This window comes from Stegostoma tigrinum, chromosome 8 (genome assembly GCF_030684315.1).
Source record: "Stegostoma tigrinum isolate sSteTig4 chromosome 8, sSteTig4.hap1, whole genome shotgun sequence".
Taxonomy (NCBI): Eukaryota; Metazoa; Chordata; class Chondrichthyes; order Orectolobiformes; family Stegostomatidae; genus Stegostoma; species Stegostoma tigrinum.
The window spans coordinates 81345599-81365338 of record NC_081361.1 but is presented as its reverse complement, the minus strand read 5'-3'; the positions used below and the strand labels follow the sequence as shown (position 1 = coordinate 81365338).

At 39.5% G+C, this 19740-nt stretch overlaps 1 protein-coding gene across 3 annotated transcripts in view; it reads right to left on the bottom strand.

Moving 5' to 3' along the window:
- Nucleotides 1–19740, bottom strand: part of LOC125456654 (phospholipid phosphatase-related protein type 5-like) — a 122854-nt gene that overhangs the window by 6994 nt on the left and 96120 nt on the right. Inside the window, exons 5-6 of one of the 3 annotated variants that reach the window (XM_048539979.2) lie at nt 19206–19340; nt 8284–11887 (exon numbers count right to left, since the gene is read on the bottom strand). In XM_048539979.2, the coding sequence (XP_048395936.1) occupies nt 11834–11887; nt 19206–19340 (189 nt within the window). In that variant the 3' untranslated portion in view covers nt 8284–11833. Of the gene's footprint in view, nt 1–8283; nt 11888–19205; nt 19341–19740 lie in introns of those variants that run through there. The other 2 variants (XM_048539981.2, XM_048539980.2) reach the window with 2 other exon arrangements.

Here is a 19740-nt window from a genome sequence, read left to right as displayed (position 1 = left end):
CTCAAATTCGCCAGCGTTTGCAGTTCCTACTATTTCTGATACATAAAAGCAGATACGTGATAGCTTATTCTTGGAGCTATCCTGTAGTTGCATTAGCTGCCCTCAACCACATGGTACTCTACTCCCAAATTCACAAGGCACTCTACACCCTCACCCCTACCACCCTCATCCAGCCCTGTACTCTACCTCCTCTCACCACTCACCACTCACCATCTCAACTCCCTTACCCCATTTGCTAATGCCTTATCAGCCTCAAACATCTGCCTTCCTATCCCGCTTGCCTCACCAACCTGCTGCATCCCCTCATTCACTGAGCAACTTTAACCCCTGCCTCACCTGCACCTAAATTCCAACCTTCTCAAATCATCTTCTTCCCTACTCCCTTACCTGTCACCCATTTGTCAACATGATCAACCCTAATACTGTGTTAGGTTGGTGGCATACTGAGAATTAATGTTTTCCATTCACGTAGGACTCAATAGTGACCACATTGCCCAAACATAGCACAGGGTTCTGGTTAAAAAAAATAGTAAATTGTACAGTCATGGTGTCAATTGGACGACAATGAGAATGTTTAAGTCATTGACTCTGCTGAATATTATTTGGGATGTCTTTGTTACAGCTGGACTCAACCATTCCAATGCTCTTTGTGCTGGTTTCCTGCTTCCATCCTCTATTAAACTTGATTACCCAAAGCGCTCCTCCTTGTGACCTAATTGTCACTGACCTGCTATTCTCCCCTTTACCTGTGTCCTTGTGACCCACATTGACTCCCGTTCTGCAGCAATTTGATTTGAAAATTCTTGTCTGTGTTCAAAACCCAACACAGTCTCACCGCTCCACACCTCTGTAATCTCCTCCAGCTTAACATCAGATCCATTTGCTGTCAAAATAACTGGAAGTCTAATATTGCACTGTATTTATATGCAAGTCGTACAGCAATTGCAAGCGAAGTGCAGATGCATGGTTAAGTGTCAATATTGCAAAGGTTGCTGTCTGACTTGCACAATTCCAGCATTATCTTTGAATGAATGGAATTTTGCTGTCTGCCTTTCCAGTGACCTGTGTTGAATGGCCTGAAGCGAGGTATTTGCTATGCATCTGGTAAATACCCACACAACCTCTGTCCAAAAGTTAAAGTTTCAACATTACAAACACACGTACACTTTTATTGGTGTGATGGTTGTTTATTATTCTCTTCTCTGGTGCTAAGACTGAATTGTTGGATATGTAAAGTCTCATTTTTAAGGTTTTTAATAAAAGTTTTATTTTTACATTCCCTTTGTCCCCTTTGCTCTCAGTGCAGTATTTATTTGCATCTCTTTGTAAACCTGATTTGAAGTTCACATATTCTAACTCATGTTTCTTTCTCAGTCTTTGTGTGAATTTTGAAATGCTTCCACTTGATTGTCTAAAAATGTGGCCTGTTCTTTCAGATTCCATTTGCCTATTGTTCCTCATAGTACCACTTTCACATTGGCTTTTCACCAACTTGTCAGACTAATAAAATGAAATAACCTACACGTGCAATAGCAATTTTAGCTAATGGCAAGTGCCTTTAGATGCAATGTTCGAGCAAAATGGTAATGTAGTAGTGCTTCAAAATAGCACTGCTCATAATTTGTACATTTCAATATTAGTTAATAGGAAAGTTTATTACATATTGAGATTCTGAACTTAAGATTGGGGGAGGCACATTTTGATGATGATCTTACTTTAAAATAAATTAACTTATCACAATCAATATTGAATGTAGATTATCATAAGAAAAATATTTTTACAATTCCAGCAGAACTGAAACATGCTTCTTGTAAGCCTTGTTCATCAAAACTATGCATACAAATCTCCTTATGAAACTGTCCAGATTAATTGTCAATATTAAAAGACTGTATTGGAACTGAAATTCAATTTACTTTCTTGTAGCAATGCAATTCATTTATTTTAGGTAGTTTATTTTGTGAAGTCCTGGAAAATGTCATCATTCCCACTACTAATTCTTAATTGGTGCAATAAAAGCTCAGAAAAAGGGGTAAATTATTTTACTTCTGTGATAATATACAAAAACTCGCAAGCTGATTATATGTAAAACATTGATAGTGTTCAGATAAATGAAAGTCTATGTGCACTTTTTTTTCAGTTTAGGTAAATATCATTTAATAACACCACAATGACTAACCTTTGTTAAATAATATTTATAAATTGATTTATATATGATAGCCATTTAACAGTACAGAACTTATGTATTGCTAAAAAAGACATGTTCTTGAAACATTTTATCTTGCACACCATGGGGGAAAGGCAACATTTATACTCTGTGAAATAAAAACCGAAAGAACTGCAGATGCTGTAAATCAGGAACAAAAAAAAATTATACTCTGTGATTTGATTTTTGATTTGATTTAATTTATTACTGTCACATGTACTGAGATACAGTGAAAAGTATTGTATAGCGTGCTAACCAGACAAAGTACATTGGGTAATAGAACAGAATGCAGTGTTACAGCTGCAAGAGAAGGTGCAGAGAAAGATCTCCTCCAATACGTAGAAATCCATTCCTGAGTCTGATAAGATTGGGGAAGAAGCTGTGCTTAAATCTGTTAGTGTAAATTTTTAAACTTTTGCATCTTCTGTCTGATGGGAGATGGTGGAAGAAAGTATAATCGGGGTGAGAAGGGTCTTTGGTTATGTTGGCTGCTTTCCTCAGGCAGGAGTAAGTGTAGATGTAGTCACTGGAAGGAAGGCTGGTTTCGTGTTGGACTGGGCTACATTTACAACTCTTTTGTAATTTCTTGCAGACTTGGGCAGAGCACTTGCTGAATGCTGGCAGTGGACTCTGTTTACTAGGAATGCTTCCATGTGGAAGGCACCAGTTAGTGATGATGACAATTAACTGCCAAGTTTTGTTTATATTTTAGACCAGGCATATTTGATGATCTGTCATGACATTGTCCTAAGACATAAATCAGGGAATGGCTATCAGGTATTTTGTTGGCAACATAACAGTGTGTATATGTTCTTTCTCTCTGCAAAGAACAGTGTTTTATGGATTTGTGTATGTAGCTTCCAGGACGTGCAAGTGTGCCAAGTTGTGTGCCTTCACTGTAATTCGTCACTAGCTCAGGATTTATTTGGGTAAGTGCAAGTTGAAAAGCTTCAACAAAAAGTATCTTTTCTTCAGCGGTATAAAATATGACTTGTTTGCATCATTTCCTTTTTGAACCACACACAAAATCTTTTGAGTTACTCTGTGAGCAAATCGGCAGTGAGCTTTGTGGCATCATTAAACCTTTTTAAAATATTGATCTTAATTATAATTCTTTAGTTGCCTTTCTGTGCCATACAAACATGAAAGTGAACTAATAAAGAAAAGCCTAAAGTACTTCACTCCACAGTATTCATGTTTCCAAGGTAAAGAGTCTAAACAAATGGAATCAAAAATATCCTTGCAAATTCCACCTCAATTCATGTAGAATTGTTCTTATTAAATAATTCTGTAGGTTCAGATAATAAATTTGAAGGTTTAAAAATGCTAAAATACTACTGTGGCTAACATCAAAGCCAACATACTTTTCACTGAATCATTGAATTATTGCAATGCAGAAAGAGACCATTTGGCCCATCGCTCTTGCACAGGATGTATTATCAAGTGTCAATTTCCTGCCTTTTCCCAAAGCCTCGTGAACTCCATTACTATCTAAAGAATCTTCTAAACCCCCTTGAATTCCCTCCTCCACCACATTTCCAGGCAGTGCATTCCATATCTTAACCATTTGCTGTGTAAAAAAAAAAGTTTATTCTCACATCACCTTTGCTTTGTTTGCATTTCACTTTATAACTATATCCTCTCATTCTTGTTTCTTTTACAAGTAGAAACAATTTCACCCTATCTACTCTGTCCAGCCCACTCATAATTTTGAAAATCTCAGTCAGATGTCCTCTCAGCCTTCTGCTCTCCAGTAAGAACAGTACCAACTTCCTCAATCTATCCTCACAGCTGAAGCTTTCATATATCGAACCATTCTTTTAAATTGCTTCAGCATAATCTCAGCTTTCATGTAACACGGTGCCCACAATTATACACAACAATTGAGACCCAACAAGTGTCTGGTCCAAGTTCAATAATCACCTCAATGCTCTTGTACTCTATGCTGCTTATTAATAAAACTGAAAGCACTGCATGCATTATTTACTACTCTCTCTGTCTTCCATCTTCAATGGCATTCAGAACAGACAGTTAAAGAGTATTGTTAAAGGGGAAATTCTATGTGACAAAAATAATATTTGCAGTTAATTCTTTATTTGTAAATAAGTATAGATTATAAAAGTAATTGCATTTTGATCACCTGATTTCCTCAGTATACCTAGCAGGGTTGTCAAATATATGGTTTAATCTGAGGTTGTCCTTCACTGTATTATTGTTTAGGATTAATTTTGAATGTTTGATTGTTTTGCTTACTTTCTCACTATTTCATTATTTGTTGACAGTCAATGAATTGGGGATACTAATCATTCGCTACAGTAACTAACTGTGTAATTTGGACATCAGATAGTGTTCAGTAGGATAACTGGTCCTAGAATTGGTTTGCATTATCCAAGCTAAATATTAATATCAATTGTGCCTATTTCAAAACTTAAGATTGCATTGGTCAATTGTTAAATTAGAGAGTATTTTGAATGGAAAGATATTATGCATTTCAATACATAATCCAATTGTAAATCGCAGCAATTCGTCACCTTAGTCTGAACTTCTGTAAAAGTTTTTACCTGCTGACTGCAATGGAATCTATGCTGCAATGTAGAAACCCATCAGGTAACAATAGTTTTTGACTGAATTAATGGCTGTCAGGAAAATATTTCCAAATATATGTTCAAAACTGCCTTTGAGATAACATTTGTGCTGAACAATCTCCTGATTTCATGAAAGCAACCAGTATTTCCTTTAAAGAATAAGAGAATCTGTGAAATTCTCAGTTTTGTTAATTGTTTTAAACTTTTACTGCAAGAATTGGTGTGTAGCTTATGGAAATATGTTTTTGTTCTTCATACTTACATAATCAACAATCCTTTGATTGCAAGAATTATTTTGAATGCAAAATCTTATACGTAGATGTCAATTTAGGAAGTGCTATGCTTACATCTTTAAATTCCAGTGGTGATATGACGAGCAAAGATAGTTATTCTACATAGTACAGTTGCTATTTGGATGACATAAGGAAAAAACACTGATGATATTTCAGTGGTTCAGGAACATTTTCCTTAACGTGACTAATTATGCACTAATTACAACACCAAGGCTTTGAATTTCATCATGGCAGAGAAAATCTCCACCATAGCAAAAACACTGAGGTTAGGGTTCCTAATTCTAGCCCTGAAACCAGCATCTCTCATTTTCTCTGGCGCAATAGTGGGCTGTCTTTAGTTCATGCATGTGCAGTTCCCAGAGCATCTGGCCATTTACCTGCTCAGCTGTCTGCACAAAAATCAGATGTTGGAGATCATGGTGGGTGGAACCTAAGTGTGGAGATTAGACTGGATAGGAGACTATCTGCTCTCAGTGTATTTCTTCTGGAAAGGCAGCCGAACTCTTTGGAGATCTGAGGTACTATTGCAGAGGTGATCCCAGGGCAACTTGAAGGTTGGTATCAGGTATCCTAGGAATGTGGGTGTTTAAGGAACCTTTGGAATTGTCCTTTTGGAATATTAATCATTGAGAATATACTGTTTTTAAAAAGTGAATTAGTTCCTTGGAATTGTTCAGCTTAAGTTCTATCAAAGGGGTCTATAAGTGTCTAGAAGGATCAATCTGTCAAGAAGCATCACAAAAGGGCCTGATAGTCAAGTGTCACAAAATATTGAATTGTCCAGAAATGTCATAATGAGTGAACCTGACCAAAAGTATCAATAAGTGACCACCTATCTAGAAGCGTCAAGAATGTCAACCAGCATCGAGACCTGTCAAAACATGTTAGTGTTTACATGAATGAAATATTACTAAATACAAGAACTACATCAAGGCTCTTGATTAGTAAGGGGTTCAAAGTTTATGGGGAGAAGGCAGAAGAATAAACCTGAGAAACAAATCAATCATGATCAAATGGAACTTGATGGTCCTAATTTTGCTCCACTATTTTATGGTCAGTTCATTTTTTTCTCCTCTTTGACTATTTACAGGTTCCCATGCAATGAAATGGCACAGTCGGTGATGGGGGGAATGGTGAATGGAAGTACTTAGTAAATTGGCATGGGGATATGGGGGATGGGTAGAGTTGCATAGGGTGGAGCCCAAGAGGATTTGTAAAGAGCGATAGGATGCATGTATTGGCATGGAGCATGGGTGATCCTGTAATCATTTAGTATGTCCCCATTTCCCCAGGTCACTGTTATGTACACCCCATGATTTCAGTTTCTTCCCTCTCACCTCCCAATTTACCCTGCCCTCAACCCCATGGTATTTTTCATAGGATGTGAGTGTCATTGGCAAGGCTGGTATTTGTAGCCCATCCCTAATTGCCTTGAACGAAGTGTGTTGCTGGGCTTTTCCACAGGCCAGTAAAACATCAACCACATTACTGTCTATCTGGAGTTGTATGTAGACCAGACTGAACACAGCAGGCCAAGCAGCATCAGAGGAGCAGGAAGGCTGATGTTTCGGACCTAGACCCTTCTTCAGGAAAGGGGGAGGGGGGGGAGGCGGATAGAAGATGGATAGGGAAGAAGATAGGTGGAGTAGAGAAAGACAGGCCTAAGAGGCTGGGATGGAGCCAGTAAAGATGAGTGTAGGTGGGGAGATAGGCCAGTCCAGGGAGGATGGACAGGTCAAGGGGGCGGGATGAGGTTAGTAGATAGGAGTTGGGGGTGGGGCTTGAGGTGGGAGGACGGGATAGGTGGCCTTGTGCCATAGACCTATGTAGTCTTGACCACCAAATGAGCTGCTTCCCACCTGAATGCCAGCGAAGCCTGAAAATTGAGCTGGCTTCCTGGTGTGGATCCAGTCCCTGAATTTGTACTTAAGCTTCCACAGCCTGCAGGGGGAGCTCCACCCTCCAAGCCCCGTGCATCTTACGGTCATCTCAGCCAAACCCCATCCAGTCTCTCACAATTCCAATCTGAGGGATTTGTAATAATTAATTTTCAGTGTTAGAATGGCTGAAACAAACACTTTGATGCCGTTTATAAGGGTGTTTAGACTGAAATGATTATGCCCCAATTGTTTTTTTACTGTGGCGAGCTTCATTAGTTCATTGAGACCACACCGTTCAATACAATTAAGTAGCAAGTTAGCTAATGAGATGGCGTTTTCACTATGCCAATAGTATGGCGCATCCTGCAGTTACTAGCAGATTTATGTACTACACTGCACACCTGTCTTCACTTGAAGCGCTTGTGCAATTTGTATAGCAGTAATTCGGTGCCATTATGTTATTTTGATAGGAAATTTTGGGCCGATATTTGTCATGGAAAATTGCTTCTGTGCTTGGATTTGTTCACCTGTCTTTTGCTACTGTTAAAAATCTTGAGTGCAGATCTTCTTCTTAAATCTTTGGCAAGTTATGTGGCTTACTCATACAGCTACATATTTTCCTACACACCTCTAAAGCAAGTGGGACTTGAACCAAGGCCTCTTGGATCAGAGATAGGGACACTACCACTGCATCACAAGTGGGCCCTTGATTATAGAGTTGTTTTTTTTAATTAACATATTTTGCGAATCATCCTGTTCAGAGACGTTGTTACATATCTCTAGAGCAGATGGAACTTGAACCTGAGTCTCCTGGTCCATGGGTAGGGGCTTCACCACTGCACTACAAAGTGGCCCCTAATTACACAGCTACACTTATTTTTTTTCTTCTAATCAAAGTGTTCATACATATTATTACACACGTCTGGAGCAGGTGGGATTTAACCCAGGGCTTCTGGTCTAGGGGTAGTGACACAACTGAACCTGTTTGTGATGCAGTTGTAAATTATACTGTCATATCACCTTTACTTAATTGAATTCAATGGGTAGAGAATCCAGTCTAGCAATTTACTACCTAGCTGTACAGGTAAATACATCACATGTAGAGTCACTAAGACTAGGAATATAGTCAATATTATGTAGTGTGTCCCTCATGAGGGTACTGTAGACCAAAATAACTAAATTTACCAAATCGCCTCCAAGAAAGAAATTACCAAAAAGTTTCACTTATTGCAACTTTTACTTTAGTGCAAATTAGAATCCAAGCAAATTAAACATGGATTGACAGGCAAATAAAACTTCAAACAAAAAAGATCAATTTCACTTTCAATATTTAATACAACAAAGATATCTCTTATACAATTACAGGCACTTGCATCAGTCCCCAGGGTTCAAAAGTAGTCTTTTCCAATATCATCCTTCCTTGAATTTCACAGGGGTGGTTGTCATTTTCAAGGCACATTCTCTGTCTCTTGCTCTCTCTCTCGCTCTCTCTCTCTCTCTCTCTCTCTCGCGCTGTCTCCCTCCAGTAAGAATAGTGCTGCCATTGTAGGTTTCCAAAGTTTATTTTCAGTTGACCAATGACTAACACCCTGGTTTATGGTTTTGTCTCCTCTGGGATAACACCATTCTCTTCAGTAATTGTAACCTATTCACATAGTTTTCCAGGTTTTTTTTTAAAGTTACCTTATACAGTAACTCCAAGGGCTGTTGCTTTTTTCTATTTTCTGACAATTAAAGAGAAAAACTGGCCTCTTCCTGAGAGTGATTTGCTTGTCACAAGAGCTCATACTTCTGTCTTTCTCTTTGTGTCTGCATCTGAGCTTTCATCCTGTACCTCCTTTGAGCTTTCTTTTGTGTTTGGCCACACAGCATCCATATCATAATAGTTGGTACTTCCAGGTCAAGGGTCACCAAGTGACATGGACCAGTATTTCTTATTATCCAAGAAAGTTACAATGAATTGCATTTGATGTAAACGCATAACAAATATTTTCAAACATTTTTGAGAATAATTAGATACCCCACAGGTGAAATTACAATTTCTTTTCTCCTGGTGCAAATTCCAGGTTCTGGGCTGTCGCATTTTCAAGAAATAGAACGCTGCGTGTAAATTAATGAATTCATTGAATAGAAATTGTAGAATTTTACAACACAGAAGATGGCCAATTGTAATACGGCCTGAATGCTAATTTACAATGATAAGTTACAAGTTAATAATATACACTTTATGTTTGTTATCAATATGTTGTTGTTATAGATATATAAAGGAGCTGGTGATTTAGCCACCTATGCCCTGAAATTAAGCCATAGAATAATAATTTACAAATGCATACTTAACACAATCAACTGGAACTCATCCATTACCTAATATAGGAAATGGTAATTCATTTAATTTAAACAAGTTAACTTCTCAATTAAATAGTGCAGATAAAAATTTTGGACAAAATGAGTTGTCGTCATACATTAGTATATCGTGGCATAATTTCAAGAACTTAAACTATTCTGTAAAACAGTCATGATCTTTGAATCTTGTACCTACAAAAGTTAGGACTATTGAACATTATAAAGAAGAATCCATCATTAGTCAAAAATTTTAAAAATTGACAACTTTAGAGAGTACTTATTGCTGCTGGGAAATAGTGGAAAGTGACCACTTAATGTGTTTGTGTGGCCTCTCTCTTTGTGCTGTTTTAATGGAGTCAGTAACTCATCTAAAATGAAAAGTCATCAAAAGCCCATGCTGGAGCTTGTACTGACATAGCACTGGAGCATTCATAACACTAATAACACTAATGCCCTGCAGCCTATTCATGAGAAGATGCAAGTGTTGTGGATATAGTCTTCCACATGCACTTATTACATCTTTATGTCTTTCAATATTTTTTGTCTGGCTGTTTATCACTTTAACTCTGTTAGCTCTTGTGTCTACCTTCCTCAGCATCTTCCGCCTGCTTGATATTGATATTTTTACAGTTATAAAAATAAATGATCACAAAATCCAATAATCCTCAGAAGTGTATTCTGTTTTGTGTTTCTAATGCATTCACAGTCAAAGGTCTGCTCTCTTTCTCCTGAGTCCATCTCTCTGTGGTATAGCAGTTGGATCTTTCTGCATGAGCACTAGATGAGAAGTGACAGTTTCTCTTCCCCACTGTCTGCACCAGAGGCAGTTAACACAACCATTTTATTAAAAGGGATGCCCAGCTTTCCAAATGTAAGTGTCAAGTGCTATCACCAGCCCCTGGGAAGCAATATGCAGTGTAAACCCAGGAATACATTTGCAGTTCAGGCATCAGCTGACCCCTCAAAAGAAGGTGTAGTTACTTCACTCTGTCAAGATTTCTGAGATGGTGAGAGAGGCCACTGTGTTGTTTGTTACTGCATGAATTGATTCCTACAGTGCAATGTGTTAATCCACCCTTCAGCTGTTACCATTTTCAATTTGACTCCAGTTTATTCATAGTTTCTGTGAATTCCCATTTTTTAAAAAATCACGGCTTCTGTGTCGTCATTGGAGATTATATGCCTTTCACCTTTGTTGCCACATGACAGAAAAATATTTAATACCCAATCTCAACCCTTTTCCATTTCTCCGTCAGTATTCAGCAAATGAGATCCTGCTTTAAACAATGCTTTGATTCACTCAACTACCACCCTCTTTCCCTACCACTGACATCAACCCCACCAGCAGGAAGAAACCTTTAGTGTTTTTAAAGAGGGAGATGAAGAAAGCTGGCGAAAACAAGGAAAAGTTGTTTCATTGCAGTAATATTATTCTTATAGCAGAATTAAGGGCTCGAGCACAGCTCAGAAGCTATAGTCACAATCTAGGGAAAGTCCTCTCATTGAAAAGAAAAGTGGTGCCATTAATCATAATTTGTTGGAACTTTCTAGAGCTTTAAGGTTTTCCTACCCTCACTGTAGCTTGCTGAACGTATTGTTGTAGATCTGAGCTTCCATACCATCTCTTTTTTTCTTGTCGTATTATCAGCTCTGAATCTCAACCAAGCACCTCGGGCAAGTTCAACATTGCTGAATAATGGAGAGGTAATGTGTTTCCCGATAGGAGCAATTGGAAACTTTTACTGAATAAGCAGGAGTCACTTTGAATTTAATGTTGCTGGTTCTGCGGATGGCATAAGAATTTTAACACTTTTCCAGTTGCTAAGCTGGAAAACCAGAGCACTGTTTCCCTTTATTTGACCCCATACTTGTAGATAAGCAGAAACAGCTGGATGGTACTCTTTATAAAACAGGAAATGGAGTTTCTGAGGAATATCTCTGGCTATGATAGAGAAGTATGTTAAATTGCTTCCCCTCCATTCGGTAAAATTTTTTTATGTTTGAGTGACACAGTTGATTACATCGACAAGAATGTGAAAAATCTCTAATGGAGTTTTTATTTTGTTGCTTTGTGAATATTTTGCTTACACAACTACGTTAGACCAAAAGCTCTTAAGGTACATTGATTTTGTAAATGTGTCACATAGTCCATAGTTTTGAGCTTGACAGCAGCACTGAAAATAGATTGACCAGAAAATAGACAGAAAAGTCCACTTGATTGGCACTTTGTCCACCAGTCCACCACTGGCATACCATAGGTGCTATCTACAGGATGTATTTGCAACACAACTCACAAAGGTTTCTTTAACAGTGCTTCCTGAACTATGACCTCCATGACTTCAATGACAGTCAATGCATGGTTACACGATCATCTTCAAGTTACAAACCATCCCGACATCAGAATTTATCATCATTCCTTCATTGTTGTTGGGTCACAGTCCTGGAACTTGATACCTAACAGCACTGCTGGAACACCATCATCATATGGACTGGAGCAATTCAAGAAGATCCACCATCACCTTCTCAGTATCAACTAGGGATGGGTAATAAATGCTGGTCTTGCGATGTCAATATCTTATATGACTATAAAAAGAAAGATCTGTTCTAAATCATTCCTACCTGAATCCTGACATCTATTTCATAGCTGTGTCACCCTTACTGTACTTGCCATTTATATAGTTCGTGAATTAACTACGACACACACACAAGACCAGAACATCATCTCTGAAAGTTATTTAATCTGTAAATAATGAGACCTTGCTTGCTCTGTTCTTATTGTCAGGCATAGTTGAAATTTGAGCAAGTGTAAACATGCGCTGTAGTCTACACACTAGTCTTCCTCGGTACATGGGTAATGAGAATGGAGAATTTAAATTGAAACCCTTCATGAAAGCCTTCAACAAAAACTATTATAAAGCATTTCTACAAAATGTGCTGAATTATTATGTTTATTTGCACCTTTTGTATTTATCCCATCCTTATTTTAATATTCTCCCTAATATGCCAAAAAACGTATTTCAAATAGCAATTCAATCTTAGTAGAGAAACTAAAATGATGATTAACAGAAGTTAGTTTCAAAAGTATTAAGTGCCTCTCAAGTTGCTTTCTTTCCTTTGTCCTGAAATTGCCTACCTCTTGTAGGATGACCACAGCTAGAAACATTGCAACAGATCAAGGCAGATTCAAATTACATCATAGTAGTTGGCAGAATTTAAATTGTGAATATATCTGATATTATCAGTAATATCTCAACTGATGATAGTGGTCATCATTACTGTTGTCAAATGTATCTGGTTCACTCATGATTGATAGAAAATGAAATCTGCTATCCTTACCTAGTCTGGTCTACATGTAGTTTCAGGTCCACATTGATTTGGTTAACTCTTAACTATGTTTGGATAGACATTAACTGGACAGTCAGAATGACATGCTTCCACACTGTTTTCTATGGTTCTAGGATTCTTCGTCTACAATAGACAAGCAAAACCCATTCATTTCAAGGCATTTAGGGATGCACAATGAATGTTGGTTTTAACAGCAGCGCTTCGCTTTTGTTTCCTCTGTGCTGACCTCCAAAGTCTGTGCGTAGCAGTGCCTTCCAGAACCAAAAGTTAATGTTGTGCTCGTTGTTAACAATGATGATTACTGTGCACAGACCTTAAGAGCAGCTGCATGTGCGCAAAGCTTAGAGGGAATGTTGCTCACCCCAGCTAAGTTCAAGGATGCTTATCCACATCCCATAAAAGATTAAAGGGAAAGAAAAGGCAACTAGGGTCAATGATGAATGGGAATTTGTCAGTGTGGATTAGAACCCAAATTAGATAAGAAACATGACATGATATATTTGTTTTGGAAAGCTGACAATAGAATTCTCTTAAATTAATTTGTTATGTAAGCATGATTTTAGGCTATTCAGACATCACCATGCAATCCCAATCATAATTTCCAACAGAAATCAACTTTTCCTTTGTCTTCTTTTTGTAGATCTCCATAACAGTACTCTCAATGTTTGCTTAGGGCTGGCTAATGCCACCCAGTAATATAGAGGATAACATTTCAAAAAAGCCAAAGCATTGCAAATGTTGGAAATCTGAAACAAAAACAGAAATTGCTGGAGAAATCAGCAGGTCTGGCAACATCTGTGGAAAGAAAGCAGAGTTAACATTTCAGGTCCAGTGACTGTTCTTCAGAATTGTTTTATTTTAAATGGAGGAGTAAACAATAGGTGGAGATGGAGCCCAGAGAGAGAGTGCGAGCAAAGCATTTGGGAAAAGTAACAGGTAAAGGTCAGCATTGCGAGTAAATTGCTGCTATTAGGGACCATTAGTCACTGACAAGGGATTGGTTGCGGTAGCAGACCATTAGATAATCAGGTCTGACGTGTGGGGGTTCGGAGAAGGACACGGAATAAGATGCTCAAGCTCTAAAATTGTTAAACTCGATATTGAATCTTGAATGTTGCTGAGTCCCCAAGCAGAAAATGCGATGATATTCTTCCAACTTGCACAGAGCTTTGCTGGAGCATTGTAGCAAGCCTGAGACAGAGATGTTGGCCAGACTACATGGCGCTGTGTTGAAGTGGCAGGCAACAGGAAGCTCATGGTCATTTTTTATGGATGAACTTTGGCATTCTGCAAAGTGGCCACTCAGACTGTGTTTCATCTCGTCCTGTAAAGGAGACCACATTGGCAGCAGTGACTATTGTAGATTAGATTGAGTGAAGTGCAGAGAAATTTCTGCTTCACCTGGAAGGTGGGTGTGGGACCTTGAATACTGAGGAGGGAAGAAGTAAACAGGCAGGTCTTACACCTTCTGTGATTGTAGGGGAAGGTGCCATGGGGCTGTTGGGAATGGAGGAGTGGACCAGGGTGCTCCAGAGGAAACAGTTCCTGAAGAACGCTGACAAGGAAGAAGGGCATTTTGTGTTTAATGGTGGCAAGCCACTGGAAGTGGCTGATGATCCTCTGGATGTGGATGTTGGGGGACGGGGTGCTAAGAAAGGAGGACGGATTGTGGGAGGGAAGAGAAGGTGTGAGAGCTGAATGTGGGAGACAGGTCAGACCCAGCTGAGAACACTGTCACCAACAGTGGTGTAGAATCCTTAGTTGAGGAAGAAGGTGGAAATTTCAGAGGCCCTCTTATTGTCATTGTCAGTACAGATGTGACAGAGATGGTGGAATTGGGAGAATGGCATTGAGTCTTTACAGGAAGCAGGGTGTGAGGATGTGTAGTAAAGTAAACTGTGAGAGTTGGGTTGGTATGTAGTGAATATTGGTGGCCAGCTTATCCCCAGAAATGGAAACGGAGATATCAAGGAGGGGAAAGGAGGAGTCTGAGATGGACCAGATGAAGGTGAAGGCAGAGTGGAAATTGAAAACAAAAATTTCAGCTAAAAGAGGGAAGCAGCACTGAAAATGGCACTGAAAATGTAAGTGTTGTAGGGAGGGACACGAATTGGACTGGAACAAGGAATGTTCCACATACCCCATAAAGCTATAACTGTACCTGGGGGCCATAAGGGTAACCATGGCCACACCTTTTAATCTGAAGTAAGAAAAGTTAAAGGAGAAGTTGTTCAATTTGAGGATGAGCTCAGTCAGGCAGAGGAGGGTGGTGGTGGATGGGGATGGTCAGGCTTTTTTATCCCTCAAGAAAAAGCAAAGAGCCCTGAAGCTATCCTGATGGGGGATGGATGTGTAAAGGGATTGCACGTCCGTGGTAAAGAGGAGGTGGCTGGAGCCGCAAACTGAAAATTCTGAAATTGACATAAAGTGTCAGACGAATTGCAAATGTAAGTGAGAAGTTACCAGAAACGTGGAGAAAGAATGAGGTCAAAGTAGTAAGAGATGAATTCTGGGATGTAGGAGCAGGCAGAAACAATGAATTTGCCTCAACAGTACTTATTGTGCATTTTGGGAAGGTAGACTGGGCTGTGGAACTCTGAGCTCAGATGTAGGGCAGGATAGATCACCAGATGAAATGAGATTAGCCCAGTGTTCGATTGTGGAATAATGATCCAAAAGTAAATAGGAAGTGTCCAGGTTTAATACAGACAAATGTGAGGTGATGCATTTTGGAAGGTCAAATTCAGGTGAGGAATATACAATAAATGGCAGAGCCCTTAAGATCATTGACATACTGAGCAATCTGGGTGTACATGTTCACAGATCCCTGAATGTGGCAACATAGAAATATGGAAAAGTACAGCACAGTATAGGCCCTTCAGATGTTGTGCCGACCTATTATCCTACTCTAAGATTAAACTACCCTGCATACCTTATATTTTACTGTCTTCCATGTGCCTATCAAGAGTTGCTTAAATGTCCTGAATGTATCTGACTCCACTACCACTGCCGGCAGCGCATTCTACACGCCCACCATTCTCTGTGCGAAGAATCTACCTCTGACATCTTCCCATACTTTCCTCCAATAACTTTTAATTATGCCCCCTCGTAATAGTCATTTCTGCCCTGGGGAAAAAAAAGGTCTCTGGCTATCCACTCTGTGCCTCATCATCTTGTACACGTCGATCAAGTCACCTCTCATCTTTCTTCACTTCAATGAGAAAAGCCCTACCACCTTCAACCTTACTTCATAAGACCCACCCTCCAGTCCTGGCAGCATCCCAGTAAATCTCCTCTGCACCCTCTATAAAGCTTCCACACCCTTCCTATAATGAGGTGACCAGAACCGAACACAATATTCCAAGTGTGGTCTAACCAGGGTTTTATAGAGCTGAAGCATAACCTTGTGGCTCTTAAACTCAATTTCCCTGATGAAAGCCAAAACACTATACACCTTCTTCATAATCCTATCAACTTGGATGGCAATTATGAGGGATCTATGGACACGGACCCCCAAGGTCCCTCAGTTCCTCCACACTGCCAAGAATCTTGCCATTAACCCTGTATTCTGCATTCAAATTTGACCTTCACAAATGAATCACTTCACACTTTTCCGGGTTGAATTCCATCTGCCACATCTTTGCCCAGCTCTGCGTCTTGCCAATGTACCACTGCAACCTCCAACAGCCCTCCACACTATCCATAGTTCCACAAACCTTCATGTCATCGGCAAACTTACTAACCCACCCTTCCACTTTGTCATCCAAGTCTTTTATAAAGGCCATAAAGAGAAGAGGTCCCAGAACAGATCCCTGCATAACACCGTTGGTTGCTGAGCTCCAGCCTGAATACTTTCAAACTACTACCAACCCCTGTCTTTTATTAGACAGCCAATTGGACAGGCAACACAGATGGGCAATGTAGTCAAAAAGGCATACAGCATGCTTGCCCTCATCGGCTAGGGCATCAGAAATAAAAGTTGACAAGTTATTTTACAGCTGTATGAAACTTTAGTTTGGCCACATTTGGAATATTGCGTGCAGTTCTGGTTGCCACACTACCAGAAGGATATGGATAGTTTGGAGACGGTGCAGAAAAGATTTACAAGGACGTTGCCTGGTCTGGAAGGTTTTAGTTATGAGGAGAGGTTGGATAAACTTGGACTTTTTTCACTGGAAAGATGGAGGCTGAGGGGGTGACCTTATAGAGGCCTACAAAATTATGTGAGGAATAGATAGGATGGATAGATGCTTTATCCCAGGGTAGAAAGGTCAACTACAGGAGGGGGCAGGTTCAAAGTAAGAATGAGAATAGTTTAGGGGAGAAGTTAGGGTAAAATATTTCCCACAGAGGGTAGTGGGTGCTCAGAATGCACTGCCAGTGGTGGAAGCAGGCATGTTAGCAATGTTTAAGGCATACCTTGATAGACGCATGAATGGGACATCAACAGAGGGTTAGAAACAGTGTACGGGCAGTAAGTAGCAGGTCTAAATAAAGATTAGGAGTCAGTGTAGGCTCAGTGAGCTAAAGGGCCTTTCCTGTGCTGCATGTATTATATTGAGAGCTGGCACTGAAGCTCGCAATGTTGATGTCAGTACATCTGACAACCACAGAAACACCAGTTGACAGGTTTGATGACAAACCTAGGATTTGATTCGAGAGCAATTGCAACAAAGTTCTTGAAATGTCAATTCTGCTTTCTTTCCACAGATGCCGCCAGACCTACTGAGTTTCTCCAGAATTTTCTGTTCTTGTGTCAGCAGATTACAATAGTATTTTAGAATAGCAAACATGGACTGCAGAGAAATATATTTTAGTGGAAGCTTTTCAAACCCTACTGGAAAGCTAATCTCTATCTGAAAGGCTGTTCCTTCATTTTAGCTATTCACAGGATGAGGGTGGCACTGGCTAGGCCAGCATTTAATGCCCATCCCTAATTTCCCAGATGACAGTTTAAGAGTCAACCACATTGCTGTGGGTTTGGAGTCACACGGAGACCAGACCAGGTAAGGATGGCAGTTTCCTTTCCTGAAGGGCATTACTGAACCAAACGGCTTTTCCAACAATTGACAATGAATACAAATTCCACCATCTCCAATGGCAGGATTCAAACCTGGGTTCCCAGCACATCACCTTGGTCTCTGGATTAATAGTCTAGTAATAATACCATTAGGGCATCTCCTCCTTTACTCCTCAGAGAAAGATTCTGGATAAACCAGTTCATGGATGAAGTGGTTCACTCACACACACAAGAAATTACTTCTCAGATCCAATCTTAACATTTCAGCTGAGTTGCAAAGGCACCTCATCCATGTTGAGGGATCCAAGTCTGGACCATCTGCTCTATCATGCCTCAAGCAGCCTTGAGAAGTGCTGGAGTCAAAGGGTAACCAGAGCCTGAAATCAATTCTCGGGAGTACTGTGGTGCAAGGAGGACATGTCTTCAATGCAACATACCTGATATTCTTCCACAATTCATACAGCCATAGAGATATACAGCATGAAAACAGACACTTCAGTCTAACTCATCTATACCAACCAGATATCCTAAATGAATCTATTCCCATTTGCCAGCATTTGGCCCATATCCCTCTATGCCCTTCCTATTCATATACCCATCCAGTTGCCTTTGAAATGTTGTAATTGTAGCTGCCTCCACCACTTCCTCTGGTAGCTCATTCCATATGTGTACCATCCTCTGTGTGAAAATGTTGTCCTTTAGGTCCCCATTATATCTTCCCTTCTCACCTTAAACCTATGCCCTCTAGTTTTGGACTCCCCCATTCCAGGGAAAAGACCTTACCTATTTACCCCATCCATGCACCTCATGATTTTTTAAACCTCTAAATGGTCACCCCTCAGCATCTGAAACTTCAGGGAAAATAGCCCCAGCCTATTCAGCCTTTCCCTATAGCTCAAACCCTCCAACCCTGGTAACATTCTCATAAATCTTTTCTAAACACTTTCTAGTTTTGCAATATCCTTCCTATAGAAGGGAGACCAGAATCATTTGCAGTACTCCAAATGTGGCTGAACCAATGTGCTGTGCAGCCACAACATAACCTCCCAACTCCTTTAATTCATTATCAATTTGTTTCTGAATTTCCTCTGAGACCCCTGCATATTCAAGTCTTTATGAAGTTCCATTGTGCGTAATACTAATTTTGGTTTCTGTTAGTACTGTATTAATGGAAAGTGGGTCCCAGAGCCGGGATCTGGTGTGCCCACAGTTTTTGCTGGTTATAGTAGAATGTCACCTTTTGCTAGAATGGCATCTGAAAGAGGAGATGTCATTCCATCTGAGGAAAGTGGATTCAGGAGCTACTGCTAAGTATTACTGAGGGAATTGAAGTGGAGAGCGCATCCAATTTTTTCAATAATAAGTCTAATAAGACCCCCAAGACTAAAAAATCAATCTGATCCTGAAATGGTAAAGACCTACCTGTACTTGGGAAAATTATAAATCTTATTTACAAAAAGACCACTGATAGAAAAATTGTTATCTTTTAAATATATATTGTAATTCAATTTGGAAAAAAATATTCTAATAACATACCTGTACAGCACTTAGTTTTCCTAATGGACTTTCCACATGTGGTAGAGTGATCAAAGGGATCTCCATCACGTTGTCAGGCTGTAGTTTTTCATTTACTGTATTTCTTCCCTTAAAGTTATGTACCACACATGCAACCTTTCACATGTAAAATAAAACAAAAAGAAATGTAACAATACAAATAGCAGCATTTGGATTAAGAGATTAAATCCATTAATTTTTCCTAATAAATGCATCAACGGTTCAAATTGAAGAATTTTACTTTAGCTGTGAAAGATTGTTTTTAACTGCCAATTCTTGGCCTACCTGTTCAGATAATAATAGCAAGGACACTGTCACTGTTCACCATCATTATTCCTTTGAAATTGATAACAATTTGTGGAGATGCCACATGCACAGTTAAGCATGTAACTGCAAAAGTTATTGCAAATGATTCTTTGCTTCTTCAAAAGGTGCACTGTTGAAATCCCATCATACTACAATCAGTTAAAATTTGCTGAACTGTCGAGTTTTAAGCTGCTAAATCCTCCTCCCCAGG